We start from the raw sequence: 20,351 nt of genomic DNA on the forward strand, positions 1-20,351 counted from the left end.
TCACTTTAATTGACTTTATTAACAATACATACAAAATACTTCATCATCAATTTAAAAAAAAAAAGATCAGGAATTTTTGAGTGTTTAGTTTACTCACAGCTATGTTATATGCAAATTAGGTCCAAGAAGAAAGGCAACAACACACGTAACATTCAAACAAAAGTAATGCGTAGTAAAAAATAAGACATGGCGGAAAGAATGTAAATCATGCAAGTATTTATGTATTCTGAGATCATGATTTCTGCCGTCAGGTGCGGTGCAGTGAGCAAACTAGTACCATGCCAAAAGAACTGAGCCCATAGATGACACCTGGAGATGCCACCATCTATGGAATTCAGTTCTCACAGCAGGGCACTCTTCAGAAGTTTGTCTTCAGGAGCTCCTTGATCCTTGAATGCCTTAATAATCTGAAACCACTTGTGCTTCATTGTTGATGTTAAGTTTTAAGAAGAGTTTCACAGATAAATGAAACCAAAAGAAATCCATCTATACCCAATAAAACATCATGAAAATGTATAAAACAAAAAAAAAAATAGGGGCGGGGGGGCTGGATATATGAGACTATAGCATGTTGAGCAGCACGTTGAGTCACTCATGACTGTTCCTTTTTCTCAAGAAAAGCAAGGTGATGACGAGAATATAGCGTCAGCCTTGCTGCTTTCATTGGAAGATTGAGCAACAGGTCATTTCACTGGCAACTAAAGCTGATCTTAAACAGTGATTAATCATAGTTGGCATTTGCATTATACAGTAATGCAATTTAAAACATCTACTTTTTCATAAATTGGCAACAGACTGAGAGGACTTTTATGTAAGTGAAATTCAAGTAAAGTGGAAAAACAAACCTCCCAAATGGAGTAATGATTGAGTGGATCCAATTCTGCGGTTAGACAGAGCCTATGGAGAGTTTCAGGGTCATCTGAGGAAACCGTCTGCTCAACCTAAGTATTCCTGGAAATGCTTCACAACCACTGAAATAAAAGTCTGTCTACAGGGCTGATGTAAGCACTGAATCATGGTGATAGTGCACTGGTCAAGGAATGAAATGACTAATCAGTTATGGCCATACACTCCCAGGAAAGGAACTTTGGGACAGTATGATTACTCACATACAGTAGGTCGTTTGCCATTAACTGACCTGCTTTTGAATTACAGGATCTCTTCCTTCATTTAAAAAACACCTAATTCAAGGCCTGGATTCAATATTGACAGTGACAAAACAGTGAGATAGTTCCTCAATAGTATCTCTATTCAGTATGAGTGTGCATTCTTTTAGGATACATGTAATTTAGTACAATGAACTTTGTGAGGAAGGCCACACCTGAACACATTCAGGAAACTCCTATCTTCCCAGCAGTTAGACTCGGAAACAACCGGTTCTACAGCCTATTACAAAACAAGAAATCCCTTATTAGGGCATTCACCCATTATTAAAGTCCGCACTAATCCAAATGGCTCTCAAACAAAGATCAGATTAGTCAGCATCCAAATATCACACATCTGCCGGTGCTCAGAAAATGTGGGAATTGATATTTCTTTGCAAAATCTTTACTATACCTTAAAAAAGCTGAAAACTTAATGAAGGTTTGTAGGGTGTAGTTAAAGGCATGTCTGACAATTTTAGATAAAATATGCTCAGCATTTTTACTTGATCAGAATAATGACCAGTTTTCTACCTATATACTTACCCCAGGCATTCACAGAAAATGTTCATACTCCAGATGTTGGGTATAGCATAAATACATCTCCTCATGAAGGCCTCCCAGGACTGTGCCACTTCGGTCAAGCTTTGAAATACACTTCAGAGGTCCCAGCTCAACAAAAAGACATTTTAGCATTGAATCAGCAGAAGATCTTTCCAAACTGAATAAACATACTGTGGAGCCGTCCCTCTCCAGTTAACCTGCAAGTTCTGCTCACTCTTCCACGTCCTCCAAGTTCCAAGGCAGGATACAGCACACTGTCTGACATTCAGAGCAAAGAACCTTAAATACCACCACCTTTAACATCACCCATCAGTTTCCCTCCCTCCTCTCTATCTGTTTCTCATACACTCCCTCCCTTCGGTAAGCCTGATAGTCACTTCCCAGTAAGAAGGAAACAGTGGGAGTGAACAGCACGCCCCCTCACAGTGAATCAACACATAATAGTTTCTGAGGAAAACCATCTGACTGGCCCAGCCCCCTGTTCCCATAAAGTAAGCAGGGGAAAGGCTGCGTCTGCTCGAGGAACCAGGAATTCCCCCACAGGCCACGAACAGCTGTCGAGATGAGAGACGATGACGAAGCTGACACACTGGAAGTTTGCTGGTCCGGGCATATGCAAACAGAAACTGTGTTTGGTGTTTTGTACGAGCACAGATACAAATAGTGTTTAAGACAGTTTGTTTACACAATAAGTGAATGGAAATTCTGTCCACACAATGCGGGCGTTGAAATGCACAGTCATGTTTGAGCTAGTGACACCATGTTTCCTAGAACAGTGGTTTTATCTTTGCTAAATATTATTTATCAGCACGGCAGTGTATACCACTTGCGTCATGGGGATGTTTAGGATGAGATCGATTCATGTGAGTATTTGTGTAGCTGGAGTCATTTGTTCAGGTGAGGTCTGATAGGGGTGTTTTCAATAAGGCTGCCTTTATGAAATGAATTTGTTTGCTCTCTGGCCATTGTCAAACATGACAGGGATGTGATACTGTGTTCAATTAGATGAACATGACCGGAGTGGGTCAGCGACACGATTTTTAAAACAAGCAAGGGGATGTTAATATTCACAGTTTCATTGTTGAGTGACCCAGTAAAATCCCTCTGATTTCCTCTTCACCTAGCTGTCTCACATGCGGGAAACTGGTTAGGACATCGTCCTCATGAAAAGCCCTGTGAGCTTAATTCAAGTGATTTCCTTGATCTGGACCAAAAGGGGAATCCACACACTGTCTGAATAAATACAGCACAGTTCCCTTCTCATACTCGAATGTGTATTTGCCCATATTTCCTGGATGGATATGTTCATTATTGTGTCATGTCTTTCTGTTTTCTCAACAGAGCATACCCAGATTGTGTAATGCCTTTAACTGAAGGTAAAAACCCACAAAATCACACGGAGCTATTACTATAATAAGAGGTACAGAGACCCCATAGTCTCACCATTGATGTGCAGTGACTCTAGACTCCACTTTCAAACTATATCCTTGGGCTGGTGGGATAAGTTGCAATTGACATTTTGCGCCGGACTTCAGAAACAAGCCTGGCTTTCATGCTGCTGTTTGAACACTGGGGAAATCACTCGCAAAGGTCACTGAGCCCATTTCCTTTCTTTCCTCTCCATGCATCTAAAGACCTGTAACAGCCCCTTTCAACTGCACTTCACTTACTGGCAGACATATTCAAATTTCTATATAGGAAGTGAAAGACTTTGTAGGTAACCAAAAAGCACTCAGGAGATGTGACAGCATGTTTTATTTCAGCTCTTCCTTGTTTTGCCACTGTTGTTCACTCGACCTAAAGTTCCTTATGGAGGATCGAGAGGAAATGCGAATATTTTTATTTGCGTTCAGCTGTGTAGTAATTACCATTATTTGTTTTATTTGTGCACAAGAGTCTCTGACAGTTCACACATCAATAAAGCTGAATATTAAATCCAGAACTGCTTTACTTATTCAAATGTCCCTTGTCATTTTAAAACGCAGTACTACTACATGTCTCTGAAGTCCTTCTTCCCCATCCCACCGATGATCCAAAGAGAAGATACCTCTTTGCTCCACAAAAGTCTCAAACAAGTGCAGCCCACCACCAACACCAAAGTAGTGGGATTTGGTGGCGAGGTAGACCAGTCCACCCGGTGCGAGCAGATTGTGAAGGGTCTCATGTAGAGCAGGGTAGTATGCAGTGTTGTAAATAGTCTCTGAGGTCAATATAATATCATATTTGGGTGGCGGATCTTCCTTTTTAACCAAAGCAAGAAATGTGCTCCAGTCACCGGAGAAAAAACGACACTTTGCTAGCAATGGCTGTTGGGCTTGGTCTACAGCTCTCTTCTTGGGTGGTGGGTTGCCATCTTTTGCTTCTTGTTTCTCTTTTGTCTTCATTTTACCATGGCCCTTGCCCCTCCCTTCTTTGTCATCGTCACTATCTACGTCATCATCCTCTTGGCAGTTTAGCATTACATTTGGCACTGTAAGCTGTTCAATAACAGTACTGTTATAATCTTGGAAGTGGACATGCTTGGCTCCTCTCTTCAGAGCCAATAACCCCAACAGCCCTGCGCCACAGCCCAAATCCAAAACCATTTTCCCCCCAAATGTCTCGCCGTCTTTCTCAATCAGCTCCAGAAGGTCGTAAGTGCACTCCCACACTTTCAGCCCTCCCTCATACACGCCAGAGATGAGATCAGACCTCTGCTCCACAGTGCGGGAGAGAATTTTCTCCCTGTCCTCTCTCTCTGAGGCTGTCTTTTCAAAGACCGTCTCATTGAGAAAATGAAGAGGAGGAAGAGTTCCTATGGTAACTGTTTCAGCGACAGCATCCTTAAGGAAGAGCTGTGGGTCTGACAGTGAAAGGTGCTCTTTTGCCGCTTTTACTGGCTCTGCTGGTTTGGGGTTATCATCAATCTGAAAAATAAAACAAATAAACAGTTTGCATGGTAAGAGGATGGATTCCCTCGGATGTGCATACCAATGACGTTAAAACACGTGTTCCAAGTTAACAATATTGTGCTTAAGGCATTTTTACCACAGCTATGAATCAATAATACATTGAAACGTGTACCTCAAGACATTGACTTGTAACGTGAAATTTTCTGTTTTAATCAACAGTGCAGAATTTTCACCTCCCACTTCTGAGATTGAGAGCACTTATTCAAACACTGGCAAAGTGTTAAGAACGTGATAAGCTCCCCTGTACTCCTAGTGGCTGTAGCAAATTACTTCGCTATAGTTGCGCCCCACTTCAACCGGCACGGGAAAGTTTCCACAGAGTCCAGATTTAAGAAATGTGGTACACTGCGAAATACAGAGTGATTTATCTAGAGGTGACAGATTTAATCGCCATGGTGTGAACTCACCTGGTAACGGCTTGAGTGCAATGGAAGTTCATTTAAGTGTAAAAGTCCCGCACTGTAGGTTTAAATAATTATGGTGGTTTTGGGTCTTCATAGGAACTTCCTATAAATGGGGGTGTCATTAAGTCTTCTGTGTTGTGTATGAATGTCTATATTTCATTAAAACAGTTAGAATTAATTGACAAAGCTGTCACTTATTGTACAAAAGTGTCTTACTGACCTACTGTCTCACGTTACAAAATTAACTTAGTCTTAATTCTTACTGACCAATATAAGCAGTGTTGGTATTGAAACAGCTTTCTGAAGCTTTGGTAACATTAAAAGTGGGCTTGAATTAGATCCCAACTCCAAGTTTCAGTTAACATGGTTCATGTGACAACTGCTGAGGCAATCAGTGTTGTGGGGTCAAATGAGGTGGACACTCCGTTTTAGCAGGATGCTCCTGAATGTGAAAACACCAAGTCAGTGCTGTGTACGAATGTTAAATGGTTCATAATGATGCTACAGAACACATTCATTTATCTACTGGTTAGCTGATACTCTCAACTGTATAAAATGTAGTCTACTAACAAAGCTTGCTTGATGATGAACTGTAACAAATCAGGCATGTGATTCACTGTGTGACTGTAAGACTGTTTGCAAATCATGTTTGGACTGGTTGGTCATGTATTCAAATCTGTCAGAGCACAGCTGTATAAATAAAAATCACTAGCAAGTTTTTGGCATGCTTCTGAACTTTGGTGTCTGAAAATAACAACTCCACTATCAGTATGAACTTGTATGATTTCCGCTATGACTTTTTATTGACATGCTTCCACCCTGTGACGTCAAGGCTTGTGGGCATACAGATCATCAACCTACGCTCTCTGGTGGATATACACTTAACAGAAGTATTTACATCGTGGATTGTGATGGAATTGCTCATACAGTGGAAATTACTCAATTCAATAATACGCATATTTGTGTGTGTGTGTGTGTACTGGCGTCCCTGCCCTTTTCTTCTGTGCTCCATTCAAAGGGCAACAATTATTTTAAAATTTTCTTAGTATCTATTGTAACATAACATGGGTCTATCTTCATAGCTGACTAAATCTAATAAAATCAATACTATTTTAGACTTAATTTTATTCTAAATTCTAGCCTACAAAATCAAATACCTAAAAATATAAATTATTCGCTATGGTGATGGGTAAACTCAATTCATGTGAACTGAAAGACTGAACAACATCCTAAACTTGATTTTCCTGACAAATTAAAGATTCATATTTCCCTCTTAGGAGTTTTTCACCTTCAAAGTCATGCCATGTATTAGTATATTTTGTAACTGATTCATCTTATGTGTTTTTTGTAATCTTAGGGTTTTTTGCCACATTTTGGCACAGAAAACCTATTTAACAAACTAGGTTATTAACCCTTTCAATCTAAACTTAAATAAGTGATGAAGGCCATGAAATGAGGTTATTAATTGAACTTGAATAAAGCTTTTTTAAAAGATTTTCACGGGCTGTTTATGTATAGTATTACTTATGTTTTTCTGTTTTCTTTGATGGTGTTCTGGTTTTACTTTCTCCAGGAATCTTTTTCATTGCAGCATATGTGAATGCAGTGTTGATAATGCTCATGATATGTCAATATTGCACTCGACTCAAGTTACTAAAATACAGAACAAATAAATGCTTGTGACTGTCCTAAGACAGCGTTTAATCGCAGGCCCTTTTCAAGTCCCAGTTCTTGGAGTAAGTTAACCTATAGCACATTACTACTTAGCTAACATTACTCACAGATTTAGCAGCGTGGTCTTTCATTCTGTTTTGCAATTCATTTCCATCCACGCTGTCTGGGGTTGCTGTTTGTGCGGGAACGTCGAAGTTAAAACAAAATGACATGATGACTGACAACACCGAGCACAAGTAGCGTGAGGTTGGAAATTTGCTCTCCACGTTTCCTACAGGGTCCACATGGTGAGGGAACTGACGTGCAAGTGTAGCTTAGCTGTGTGTAGCTTAGCTGCGTGTAAGAACTACAAATCCCAGAATTCTGAGGACCACAGCGCGAATCCCAAGCTTGAGACCTTTTTACCGAAAAAACAACATTTACTGTTATTTGTGTGAATTAGCTTTAGAGCGATATTTAGAGGAAGAGTTAGCTACATACATGTACATTCCTGGACAAAACAATCACATCTGGAATATTGTATTGAGTTCCTGACTCGAGCTACCATGATGCATTTCGCCGCCAGTATCGCGCATGCGTACTAGGTAAAGATCAGGATTCAGATCTGTCCATAAGGTCCCTGATCCTGCTCTTCTCCGCTAATATGTGGGAATAATCCCGTTTTTGCCTTTCTTTTGAAAATGTCGACGGGAGGGATGATTTCGGCAGTGTTCTTGTCTTCATAGAACAGTGAGTATTCCGTAATATAAATCTGAAGTGTTGTCAGATATCAGAACGTAGCACACAGCGTCAGGATTCTTAATAGGAAAACATTGTATGACATCCAAACAAAAGGGATTTGGAAGCGTAAGGATTCTGTGAGACTGTCCACAGCATTGTTTGCTGTAGTTAAAATAATGAAATGTTAGCGCTGATTGCTGCTACTGATAAAGGTCAGCTCTATTCCAGACCACTGCTCATCTCATCCCAGGTAACTTAACTGTCAAACCTCCACCCAAACTCCACCTTGTCTGGAATGCAGCAAGGCAAGATACACGCAAGCTAGTTTACACATTTGAATGGTAGGCTTAGCAGATGAAGTTAAAGTGTCTGAGACCATAAACTGATTTTTCGAGTTATATTAACAACTTGTTTTCTATGTCTTTATTGTAGATGGATGTATTATATGTGCAATTAGCATTACATCTTATCAAAACATGGCTATTTTTTTTTTTATTTCAGCTTAGCATGAGGCTGTGAGGGTCTGTTGTTAATTGTTTCTTTATTTTTTCAAAGGTGCATGCATATTACAGATGCAGGATGCGGTGGTGTCCCAGCCCTGTGCTCCAGCTGCTGCGCTGTGTGCGGTTACGGCCGTGTACCAGGAGAGGAAGGAGCAAACTGCCTTTGTGGATTAGGGAAATTTGGGCTTACATGAGCGTGCTGGTGCAGTCACTTTACTTTAACTCCCTCACGGACTCAGATGTGGTTTTTGACTCAATCTTTGAACCAGTGTTTTTAACTGTGGATTATGTCACACGTTGGTTTGGAACAGTGAGTATTTGTTTGTTTGTTTGCTTTAATGAGTTATTGGGTGTTTTTAAGTTTTTCTCTGACGAAAGCTTTCTATGTGTGTACTCTGTCTTTGTCTGGCAGGTGTTTGTTTGTTTGGTGGTGACACTGACCAGCTCCATTGTGGTGATAGCCTATTTTGTCCTGCTGCCACTGATCCTCAACACATACTCCCCTGCATGGATTGCTTGGCATGTCTGTTATGGACATTGGAACCTCATTATGATTGCTTTCCATTACTTCAAAGCTGCAAAGACTTCCCCTGGATACCTACCCACAGTAAAATATCTACTACTATTTTTCAAAGAACCACAGATTGCTTTACTAATCTGGACTTGAATTCAATTTACATAAGCTTACACAACAAAAATGTCTTCTTCCGACCAGGAAAGAAATGACCGTCCATTTGTGGCAGTCTGTAAAAAATGCATCATGCCCAAACCAGCAAGAACACATCACTGTGGTATCTGTAACAGGTGAGTTGTTTTTCTTCTTTTCTATATTTCCTTAATTGATAAGTAGGTTATCTACTACTTTGCTGCCTATTTAATTTGTACCATCTGTGTTTTATTACTTCCAAAGCTAAATTATTGGGGTAAAAAAAACCCCCAACTCTTAGTACTGTTAGGTGGAATTTTCAACCTCTAAAATCCTAACGCTGATAAAGATTTGTAATGGTGCTGTTGTTCCTTGTTGACGTGTAGTCGTAGGATTGTTATAACTAATGAAACAGTTGACTGAACTGACATATCTGTAAAATTGTTTTCCCAGTATTGCTACCCTTCTGCAGATGAGGGCCGAATATTTTAATGTTACAGACGTTACTATTATTTTGAGCTAATTTCTGATTTCTCCATAAAACAAGATCCCGTTGAGTGCTGAATGGAATATATTGCACTTATAGGGGGCAGGTCTGGTTTTTGGTGGTGGGCTGTTTAGCACGTTAGCCTTATGTTAAACAAGTTGTCTGTAAAAGTATCAGACTGAATATTTTGTTTTCTCTTTGCAGGTGCATTCTGAAAATGGACCATCATTGTCGTATCCTTTGCTCTAACATTATTTTAAAATATTTTGGTACTATCAAAAATGACGTAATATGACTGTGAGGAGAGGGTACTTTTCCTTAATTTCAGCGTTTCAGCCTGGTTGAATAACTGCGTTGGTCACTTTAACCATCGTTACTTCTTCTCCTTCTGCCTCTTCATGACCTTAGGCTGTATCTACTGTAGCATCAGTGGCAGAAACCTGTTCCTAGATGCATACAGTGCTCTTGAGGTGAAATGCGCACACACATAGCACACTGTTGGACTGATGTTGCTGGCCTGCTTGGTGTTTTGTCCTTGTAAAGCTTGTTGGGTTTCATCTCTTTCTTTTCCTCTCAGCCTGGTGTCTTTCTCTGCGGGGCATAACTGTTTCTGACTGACAATGCATTGTTTCTTTCTTTAATACTTGGGTTTGTGTATGTGGGCTGTTCCATTAGCGCTTTAAACATTTGGACATGGAAAAGCCAGGGGTGCCAGTAACAGGGATGGGAGTTCTTATAGGGCTTCTACCTCCAGGCCAGGTACAGTTTCAGAAGTACAAACACGATAACATGATTAAGCTTATGTGTTTTGTTACCTGTTAGTTATGTAATACTTGCTCTATTTAGACCAACTATCAGACACCTGCACCTCCGTACACCTTTAAGGATAAGATGATTCATAAGAGCATCATCTACATGTGGGTGCTTACCAGGTAAGAAATGCATTTCATGTTGCCACTTGTCATATGAAGAACCAGTCTGCATACTAAATCATCTTAGTGAGAGCGTGGTCTCGGTGAACACTGTTGTTCCACAATACAATGACAAACGTTGGGGAACCATTTAGCTTCCCTTTTGTCAAGGGTAATTGGCAGAGTCTTCCCCAGTGTGATTGAGAAACATTTTTAATCACTTACTGTTAGTACAAAACAATGAAATGTATTGATTTATTATTTCATACTGACTTACATTACATATGACTGTTAACTTTTAAGTATGCACAACTGGGACACCACAGTGGCCCTCATTCATAATCTTGGCAGTGGATCAAACAAAAATGCGTTTTGTGCTTTCAGCACTGTGGGCGTTGCTCTGGGAGCTCTGACACTTTGGCATGCAGTTCTTATATCCAGAGGAGAAACCAGCATAGAAAGACACATTAACGGCAAAGAAACAAAGCGAATGGCAAGGCGAGGAAAGGTGAGCATGTTTAACAGTTCAAATGTAGAAGTAATTGAAGTTGTGATGAGTTAAGGGAGATTATTTATGATAGGCCACAAACCTTCAGTTAAATTTAATTGAACTAATAAACTTTTCATTGCTCCTTTTTCTGCTTTAATTTGTGACAGGTTTACAGGAACCCTTATAACTATGGCAGGCTGAATAACTGGAAAGTCTTCTTAGGTGTGGAGAAGAGAAGGTATGTCTGTCTGTCTGTACTGATTTTCTGTTAAGGTATCCCTTAATCGTATATGATCAGTGCTGCCTTGTACTTCTCGTAATCCCTGTTTTGCTTCTTTTATCTGTAGTCACTGGGTGACACGTGTCCTCCTTCCTTCTGGACACACTCCATATGGTGATGGTTTGACATGGGACATCTTCCCAGTTAAAAAGGACTTAATACCTGTATGACAGACTCTATGTAGGCATACTTATGGCCTAATTTCGGCAGATTTTTCGTCTCCAACCTCCTCCTGTCGTTTAACCTGGTTGGCTTGAAGGATCCATGCATGGTGGCTCCATACAGCTGAAGAAGTGGTATCATGTCAACCTCCAATACCTCAAAAACATGCTATTGCATTTCTCATGGTTCGTCAGTCTTCATTTTTGGATGGTTTGTTCTCCATTGGTTTTCATAGAAATGAGTCGTACTCAGCTCTGGGACAATGATTGGCTTGATATTTTTATAAGCTACATGCTCTGACTGATATTATTGGACTGAAGAACCTTTAGAATAATAATTTTTTAACACCTCCACGTCCACCTATTATGTGCAGGCAGTAGTCTGATATTATCATTTGAAACACACTTTCAAGGAAAACTAAAAAAACATTATCAGGACCATGATAATGTTATTATTTATCTGTATTTTGTACCTAATAAGTTAATAAATCTTTATAAATTGTTTTATTTAAACAGTTGGTGTGAGTATTCACTTACTACTAGAGGTGCACCTTCACTGTTATTGCACATGATTTTGTTTTTGTACCTCCAACTGTTTTTGAAAGGTATAAATATTGCTGTGGCAATTTTACGTATCCCTAAATAACTGTCTTTTACGGTATTTAGATTTTTTTCTGCTATGGGATCACTTTACAATACTAAGCAGCTTCAGTGTTATGTCACAGAGTTTCCTGACGTAGACGGACCCAGAGACACGCCGCTAGTATGAGAGGATTAATTGAGATGCCTGCCAGTTTCAGTCTGCGCATTCATGTGACTTTACTACATCAGAACCATACAGCTGCAGTAGCAGAGATTCACAAACATGAAAGCAAATCAGCGAGAGGACATATGAAAAGTAAATCCCTCCAATTTTAGCTAAATCTTGCTGGCAAAAAAACTAGTATGAAAACATATACCTATATGGTACCTTACCTGGCAGGGGAGATACCATGATCAAGAAGGTGGTTCACCCAAATGTGGGAATCTCAACTGCATAATTTCTGGTAGTGGGGGGCTGCGTTCGCGCTCTCCCCTGATTATTGGGGGGCAGCTGTGGCCTAGAGGTTGGAGAAGCGGCTTGTGATCGGAAGGTGACTGGTTTCAATTCCCCCACCGGATGGGCAGGAAAAATTTGAGTGTGGTGGAGTAATAATGTCCCCACCCCCCATTAGCCAGCTGATGCTCCCTTGAGCAAGGCACTTAACTCCCAATATGCTCCCTGGGCGCTTGATGCAGCCCACTGCTCCTGTGTATTTCACTGCATGTTGCATGTGTGTATGTTTCAATCAGTGAAGGGTTAAATGCAGAGAAGTAATTTCTCAGTTTGGGATTAATAAAGTAATTTAAATAAAATAAATAAATATATATCATGTGGATTTTAATGCCTTTGATAAACAGACAATTAAAAAAATGGACAGTGATCTTGTTTGATCAGAGTGAATGCCAAAGAATGAGGTTGTCTGACAAAGTCAGAAGCGATTAGGGGATGATAACAGATTTGAGTCTGTTTCCAGCCCTCTTTCACCCTACCACTGTTCATCACATCACATCATGACACTGCGTCTGAATAATCCTACACACACACGCACACTCAGACATGTCTGAATTCAGCCTTCCAGCAGATGTCAGTACTCAACATGTTATGGTTTAGTCAGAAGCTGGGCAGTATGGTGGATAAGAACAGTCGATTATCAATTCTAATTAGGAAACAACATAATTTCAATATTGCTATTAAATTTGTAAACTATTTAGTTATTTTGATCATTTCCAGCTGGTGCCCAACTATACTGGTGTGTTACACCTATTTTTCCAACTGCTAATTGTGATTCACAGTGACATGCTGCGGAGAATGGTAGGCATAGATTTATCATTGTCATGTCATCGTCAAAGGTTACGCTATGGATCAACTTAAGAAAATTCAGTTACATCCAATTAGATGTGTAAGAGCGTACTTTACTACACTCATGATGCCACTCCGTAGGACTGAAGTTCTCCCAAATGTAAAAGGTAACCCTCCTACTTACCTGGAGCTATTTAGGCTATATTGTGAAGTGTTTTTTGTTTTTACCTTCACCTTTATTTATCAGTGTATAGGTTAGAGTTCAAGTTTTTTTTTCAGCTTAAATGGACAGAATTTACTTGTTCCCAGATTGGTATACCGGTACAACATAATCCAATATGTATCTATACTTGATAGTTATTTTATTTTATAGTTTTTTTTGTATTTATTTAAGACCCCCAGAAAAATAATCTCCTTGAACTGAGATATTTTCAGTTTTTGCTGTTTTATAACAGTAACTAGTTAAGAACCTTATGCAAGTGAGACTTTTGTTAAAGATTTGGATTTTTTATAAATCACCAACAGTCGTGTTGTTCACTTTAAGAAGTGTGTTTTAAATGTCAATGTCAGGCGGAGATGCACTGAAGGGAAACCTTTAATTACATTTCTAAAAGCAAAACAACTTCCGTCTTTGCATTTCAAAATAAACGTACAAATACACGCAAAGATGTACTGCACAATGACGCAGTTATACTAGCCGAATACAGTTTTGTTTTTACCAACAGCTGTTCTCATTGTTTTACAAATTTGTTTTTCTTGCAAATCAAATAAATAAATATAGCAAATCATTACTATTATTCTGGAGGGCCTGTTTTTAATTTCCGTTCTTAATCTCAAGTGCTTGACGAAGGATGGAGGAATTAATTCAAACTGCGCATGTGTGTAGACAGATAAGGATTTAATTCCAGATTCGTGCAGACAGCTTGTGTGGATGAGCTCCGTCCACTATGATTCTGTGGGAATACGGACTTTGATAGCAGCTTTTGGGGGGAGAAGCTTTTGAGATTTCCTGGAGGCTGTGCAGGGCCAGACTGGTCACCAGCCCTCCAGCCCTGCGCTGACACGGTCTGTGACTGTCAACCTGCTGACTCGCATCTCCTGCTTATCGCGCCAGGGTCCAGTGATAACTTCACTTGGTTGGGAGCAAGTTCGGATGTGGCAGGCAAACTGCAGGCGAATGCATAATTTAGCAGACTGGATTTCCGGTAGGCAAAATGAATCACAACATTTTTTTTCTTTTTTTTTTGTTAAAGATAATAGCTATTAAAATAGCAAACGACCTATAACTAAAACTGCAAATTAATCAGACAGTTACAAATTATAAATTACAAACAGATAATATGATTTGCAATAGTGCATCAACGTAGATTTTTAAAATATTTGAATGGAAAAATCAGAGCCGCGGTGACATGAGGTACACGCGCGTGTCCCCGTCAGCTGGCAGTACACGTGACGTAAACATCGCAGCTTGTCTGACCTCACGGGAACAAGGAGTGCTGAGCTGTCATTATTCCCTGATGATGATTTTCATATGAGCCACATAAGTGGACATCACCATTAACTGTTTCTTGACCACATTTTCATTTTAAAGCATTTGTGCTTGTTTGAAAATGCGGCCAATATGGAGTTAGACTGATGATGTTTCTCCTTGGCCTGGAATGTAGGGACAGTGATGGGAGGCTGTGTGGGGAGGAGCAGGATGGATGGACAAGGGAGCGCCCGGAGCTCTACAAGGAGCAAAAAACGAGGAGGTAAGAAGCTGGAAAACATTGGTCCATTCAGTATGTATACTAGCCTGGATGTTTTTGTAGAAACACTGCTACACAACAGCTTAAAGCATCAGACTTGATGATGTCCTTAAAGCAGAAACTGGACATTTTGTTTTTGCATGCTGTTACAAGTGAAATGAAGAGGGGTGAGAATGTATCAGCCACATAATTATATCAGGACATACTGGAGGAGAGTGCAAAAACATATACATGCATATATAACACCTGCAAGATAAAATCTTAACATTTCATGCATGTATGATAACATGCAGGTTGGCGCGCAAGATTCCCAGCTACGGTCTTGTTGCATGAACGTCTCTCTCAGTCTGACAGCTTACTGTCTCAGGCGTCAAGGCTTAGTCATGGGTGTAATCTGTGCTGAGGACCTGCTCTGATAGGACAGTGTTTTATATAAACACCGGTCAGTCCATTCCCTGTGAAAGAAGAAGCTGTGCGCTCAGCTGGATTGTCATCCATTATGTATTGAGCAGCAGCTGGGGTCTGCAAAGAGAGTTCTCATATCAAAGTTTGACCTACTTCGTGCGTGATTTGCCTCATGTCGACCTGCTGCAAAACAGATTTACATACAGAGAGAGAGAGAGATCATTTACATGCAAGACAGACATGACCTCTCAGATCATGTAGACTAAAACCTTCTAACTCTTGAGGTGCAAACACAGAAGGCTTCTCCAGTAAACTGACTGACTGTTAGTTGTGGAAATACAGCATCTGAGAGATTGTATTTATTCATGTAATTAGCTGAGCTTTTGTGAAAATAAACATTCTCCCGTTGAAGGCAGTTCACAGAAGTACGATAGTTTCTCCTTCAAACCGGGGTTTATTGTCTGTTAATAGGTTTAGCACGTTGCCTTTGGGTATTTCTGTCCTCTCTCTAAATAGAGCTGATAGGATTAGGCCTCTAAAGAAGCGACCTCCCGGCTGGGACACTCAACATGCTCTCCTCATAAACTGAACGTCTTTCCATTCACGGCTCCTGTAGTATTTTGGGGTTGTGAAGTGTTTGTGATTAGAAGGGATGTAAGTGAAGGGAATGTGGTCACTTTTAAGCAACTGGGGAAATGTCACGACGGTTCACTGAGCTCTGAACCTGAGTGTGCACATCGTGGCAAACAAGACCTGGTGGCTGTCTTGTCAGTTGTTGGACACAGCAACAGCTGTTCTCTTCCTCGGGGTTGGTGTCTGTAGCTAATTAATGTGGACTTTACACTGACTGACATCAAACCTTAGGCAACGAACAGCTATGGGAGTACCAAACTCAAGGGAATACAACTACTATCATGCTCCAAACACGACCTTTAGGATTCTGCTGAAAAGTAAGTATGGATTTTTGAGTAGGTTGAAAGAAATTCCTCCATGCTTTCTGCCACGTTTGTGTGGCTCACTGCATTGTACTCAGAGAAATTGTGTGAGCTGAACTCAAGATTGTCTGTGCTGTTGTTCTTGTGTTAAGGTTTTTAGTTTTTCTTGTGCATTTGTGTAGCGATGTTTACTGGAAGATTAAATAGAATACCTGATGAGCAATGAGATGGAAAATGGCTAAAAATGCATAACAATGCAACTGACCACATCCGTCGTGCTGCCTTTTGCTGGGATCAGTGCATTTATGGGGAAGAACACTGATACCAGAAAGGGTTTTGTGCTGTTTATATGCCCTACTGAACACTGAAATATTACAATTAGCCACAACTACTATGAGTAGTAGTTACTGAGAGATCATACAGCAATGATCATCGCCCAACAATACCTCTTTTGTGAAAATATAAACTAAATCTAAATCAGTAGGCAGTTTTTCCATCTGTTGGTGATGTTTAAGCTCGAAGGGGAACAAAACTGGATCCACTGACTTCATTTGAAATTGCTCAGCTCGGATTCCAGGTATCTGCTGTAGTCTTACAGCTGATGACACGCTGTCTAAGCGGATCTTCTGTGTACACTCAACCCACTGTACACAAACAGTCAGGCTCACTGACTTACTAAAGTAGTGAGGTGGAAAAAAACATTCTTTATATAATGCAGGTTGTCATCACTGATTGCATCCGCCTCATTCTAGTATACACGGATCAAACCAAAAAAGTACCTACAGTAATGTTAAGTTAGCACATGTACAACCAGGACAAACTTTTATCACACATTTAGCTCAGTGTGTGTTGTGTGCTGCCATCTGTTCTTACAAACCTCATGACTTAAAAAATGTCCCATGAACCCTCAAGCCCAATTTAGTTAACAGATGTACAATTTGTTGTTGAATCATTCACGTTTCAGAAATGTTATCATGTGATAGTTAATTTGTAGAAGCTTTGTGTTTATTTTACCATGCGCTTGCAGTTTTAGACTTGTTTTAGTCCCTGAGTGTTTTTGCTGGCTTTCGCAGGCCAGAAAGTGCTTGTCTCTCCGACCAATGCCTTATGGGATCGGAGCAGATAAATCCTGTTATGTGGAACCTGATTACTGCCTATAATCCACTGGTGTGCGCTCGTGTCTGCATATATTGGTGCATATCAGGGCGCATGTATGTGTTACTAGCCACTGCAATAATCCACAACACTATAAATAATCACTTTGATTTTCCTTCCTCTGTGTATCAAATTGATTTTCTTGGTATGCTGGTACAGTAGGTATATATACCAGATAAATACAGCATAAAATTACCCTGGAGAAGTGCTGTTGGAGAGCATTTGCTTGCATGGCAGTAATTGCTTTTACTTCTACACAGCAAATGAAACTGTGTTAAATATCACAGATGCAAGGAAGTGTACACATTGTGAATCTTCAAAGGTTGTTCTTACCAATTTCCTTCTGTGTGGTAGTTCTAAGTTGAGCCTTTTGGTCCTTGTCTGAACCCCTCTGACCTGTGTAATGAACAAGTGCACATCAAAGAGTAAAAATTGCCTTTTAATCTTTCATCTTATATTGGGAAATGATTGTTCTTCTCGTTACAGTCAGTCATGATACCCTAATGTCTGTTCAAAGAGGTATATAGTTTAAAACAAATTGTTTTCTGGGATTTATTTTGTCAGAAATGATTGCTCTGCTTACAGCAGTCTTTTAGTGACACATTTGAATTACCCCAAAATATTCCTTATTCATTGTGTCATACTTCTTGGAAATGGTAAAGAGCTGAATCATTTGTAGTTGTGACCTGAGCCAACTACACACTAATCTGGTTTCTCAGACCTTCACTACCAGATCCTTAGTTTAACTATCCTACAAACCCTTTTAGCTGTGGCCATTATGCCATTAGGATAAATTAACTGCACACAGTTACTACAAAGTAGTTTCTGGCACCTTTTAAAACCTTGTTTGCATGACTGAATGCGTGACACTATCAATGACAGAACGCAGCTCTGATTATATTGGTTCACCTCTGATATATCAAATGAAAGTCATCCTTATTTTTTCTTTCAGGACGCAATGAGCCCCTCAAAAAGGAGCGTCCAAAGTGGAAGAGTGAGTACCCGATGACCGAGGGCCAGCTGAGGAGTAAAAGGGATGAGTTTTGGGATACGGCTCCAGCCTTTGATGGGCGCAAGGAAATCTGGGATGCACTCAGAGCAGCAGCCCTGGCTGCAGAATGCAATGACCTGGAGCTAGCACAGGCCATAGTGGATGGAGCCTGCATTACTCTGCCTCATGGTATGAAACCACCCATATGCACATGAACACACGCCATCTCTCAGATATAGAAATGTGCTTCATACAGGTACTGTCTGTAAGCTGTAAGCCGTCCTGGAACTTCCAGCATAACCCACTGTAATAATTCTCAAAATGTCAAAGGACAGTGTGTAGAATCCCATGCATCAGTTGTTCAGAGATTACTGCTGTAATAGTTACATAATAGTGGCAGTGCTACGTGACCGCTGTGAATGGATTGGTGCACAGAAGGCCATGACAGAGAAAGAAAGAAGTGGAAGAACAGTCTGTTCATGCATATTTTGCTTTAAAAATATTTGACTAATTCAAGGACTCTTGAATTAGTTGTTTACTGTTGCTGTAAATATGATGGCCTCATACTTCCCCTGATTTACCGACACTGGTGTGGAGTAGAGAAGGGCTTTACGTATCAGGCTTGAAGTTAGTTGCTATTACTGTTAGAAGGATTTTGGCAAACTGTCGTTTATGTAGGTCATTTCTCACTTTGCAGGCTCTTTGACTGAGAGCTATGACGAATTGGGCAACCGCTACCAGCTCCCTGCCTACACTTTAGCGCCGCCTGTCAACCTCATCACCGAAACATCCAGCGAGAGCAAGGTTTCTGAATCCACTCAAAAACAAGCTCAGCCCCCTCCGTGCAGGCAAGAGTTCCAGCTGCGGGTGCGATTGTCAACAGGTAAGACATGCCCAGTGCGGCGTATATAATATGACATTTCAGTTTAAAGAACTACATGTTATTCACATACACATTTCATCGCATCCTGTCTCATCTAGGCTTGAGATTGATGTATAATTCATAGCTTTTCAGTGTCTCGCAGCGCAGCTTAGAAATCTGTGTCAACTCTATTTGTGCTTTGTGGTTTTCTTAGGAAAGGATGTGCGTCTGACAGCCAGCATGGCGGACTCTATTGCTGAGCTCAAGAAACAATTGCAAGAACAGGAAGAAATTGATGTGTCCCGCCAGAGGTGGTTCTTTTCCGGGAAGCTCCTGACCGACAAGACTCGTCTGCAAGATGCTAAGATCCAGAAGGACTTCGTCGTCCAAGTGATTGTCAATATGAACGCTCCAGTCATAGCTGACTGACAAGTGAGACAGAGGGCCATGAAGTGAAGGATGTGCCAGAGAGGCGTGCAGGGATAGGAGTAGGGCTTGGAATCATTTTCCAGTTGGTATTGCGGTGGAATTTTGTGTACATTTTTATATAAGATATTATTGCTTTTGTATGGCTCCTTTTTGTATTTTTTCCTTTTTCCAAATGAAGTAAGAATATTGAAAAGCACTGAAACACTTTAGATTAAAAGTACTCCTCAGATGCACATCCCAGTGTCAGTCTGTCTGTCTGTTTCAACTCACTGCTCTGTTGTTTACATGGGTCCCCTTCCTCCTCGTCATGTGTGTTACTTGTGCTTGTTGATAAATATGGTTCAAAAGGGAATCCAGATAAGGAAAATCCTTTCTCTCTTTCTTCTTTTATAAGGATTTCTGTCATGTGATTTGAGAAGTAGGGTACAGATGACAGAAACCTGTAGGGAAAAGAAATGTAAATATCCATTTCCATATGTGTTGTTTGGTCATGTAACTATGTGCACACTACATTTTCAATTCACAGCTGTATAGTCATAATAAAGACATGGAATGTAAAGAAGGCATCTTTATTAAAGGTAATAAGAGTTGATCCGACTGTTTTTTATTTCATCACTCCAATCAAGATACTGTAGTCTTCTGTACAATACGATACTCACTGTACTTGAATAACTTATCAATAAATATTGTCAATTTAAAGTCATTCTCTGCTATGCCGTCTCTTTATCACCACAAGTCTCCATAGAAATGTTCTAAAGGTTAAAACTTATCCTTAGCAATGGTTCTCAACAAGGTGTTACACCAAATTGGAAAATGGGGAATCAGCGTCGTAAAGGCCCATACAGTGTACAAATCATGATGAACAAATGGAAACAAATGGTTGATGGAAATGTCCTACATTATATTTCTTAAATTAAATCAGAATCAAGGTCCATTTATTAGCTTTTTGATGCTTTTAATAATGCAAAGTCCAGCGTTTGGAAACGTGTTTTAACGAAACAATTCATATTC

At 40.2% G+C, this 20,351-nt stretch overlaps 3 protein-coding genes and 1 pseudogene across 5 annotated transcripts; 3 read left to right on the plus strand and 1 right to left on the minus strand.

Moving 5' to 3' along the window:
* Positions 1-7,308, minus strand: mettl18 (methyltransferase like 18). Its single transcript, XM_046401586.1, has 3 exons — positions 7,216-7,308; positions 6,843-7,132; positions 1-4,612 (listed from the first exon to the last, which is right to left on the minus strand). Exons 2-3 carry the CDS (start codon positions 6,945-6,947, stop codon positions 3,662-3,664), a joined length of 1,056 nt encoding a protein of 351 aa, XP_046257542.1. The 5' UTR covers positions 6,948-7,132; positions 7,216-7,308; the 3' UTR covers positions 1-3,661.
* Positions 7,309-7,316: 8 nt separating this feature from the next.
* zdhhc16a (zinc finger DHHC-type palmitoyltransferase 16a) lies at positions 7,317-11,446 on the plus strand. Of its 2 annotated transcripts, XM_046401584.1 has the most exons (11): positions 7,317-7,464; positions 8,011-8,268; positions 8,371-8,565; positions 8,674-8,762; positions 9,296-9,324; positions 9,428-9,561; positions 9,767-9,850; positions 9,938-10,023; positions 10,387-10,510; positions 10,660-10,730; positions 10,840-11,446. In XM_046401584.1, the coding sequence occupies exons 2-11, from the start codon at positions 8,035-8,037 to the stop codon at positions 10,940-10,942; spliced, it is 1,149 nt and encodes a 382-aa protein (XP_046257540.1). In that variant the 5' UTR covers positions 7,317-7,464; positions 8,011-8,034; the 3' UTR covers positions 10,943-11,446. The 2 variants fall into 2 exon arrangements, with proteins under 2 accessions (XP_046257540.1, XP_046257541.1); XM_046401585.1 differs by lacking the exon at positions 9,767-9,850.
* A 454-nt stretch (positions 11,447-11,900) lies between these two features.
* On the plus strand, positions 11,901-12,011 carry LOC124066558 (annotated as a pseudogene).
* A 1,409-nt stretch (positions 12,012-13,420) lies between these two features.
* Positions 13,421-20,043, plus strand: ubtd1a (ubiquitin domain containing 1a). Of its 2 annotated transcripts, XM_046402839.1 has the most exons (5): positions 13,421-14,020; positions 14,480-14,566; positions 18,011-18,238; positions 18,747-18,932; positions 19,126-20,043. In XM_046402839.1, exons 1-5 carry the CDS (start codon positions 13,969-13,971, stop codon positions 19,338-19,340), a joined length of 768 nt encoding a protein of 255 aa, XP_046258795.1. In that variant the 5' UTR covers positions 13,421-13,968; the 3' UTR covers positions 19,341-20,043. The 2 variants fall into 2 exon arrangements, with proteins under 2 accessions (XP_046258795.1, XP_046258796.1); XM_046402840.1 differs by lacking the exons at positions 13,421-14,020; positions 14,480-14,566 and adding an exon at positions 15,421-15,918.
* Positions 20,044-20,351: the final 308 nt, after the last annotated feature.

Source organism: Scatophagus argus, chromosome 10, assembly GCF_020382885.2.
Source record: "Scatophagus argus isolate fScaArg1 chromosome 10, fScaArg1.pri, whole genome shotgun sequence".
NCBI classification, from domain to species: Eukaryota; Metazoa; Chordata; class Actinopteri; family Scatophagidae; genus Scatophagus; species Scatophagus argus.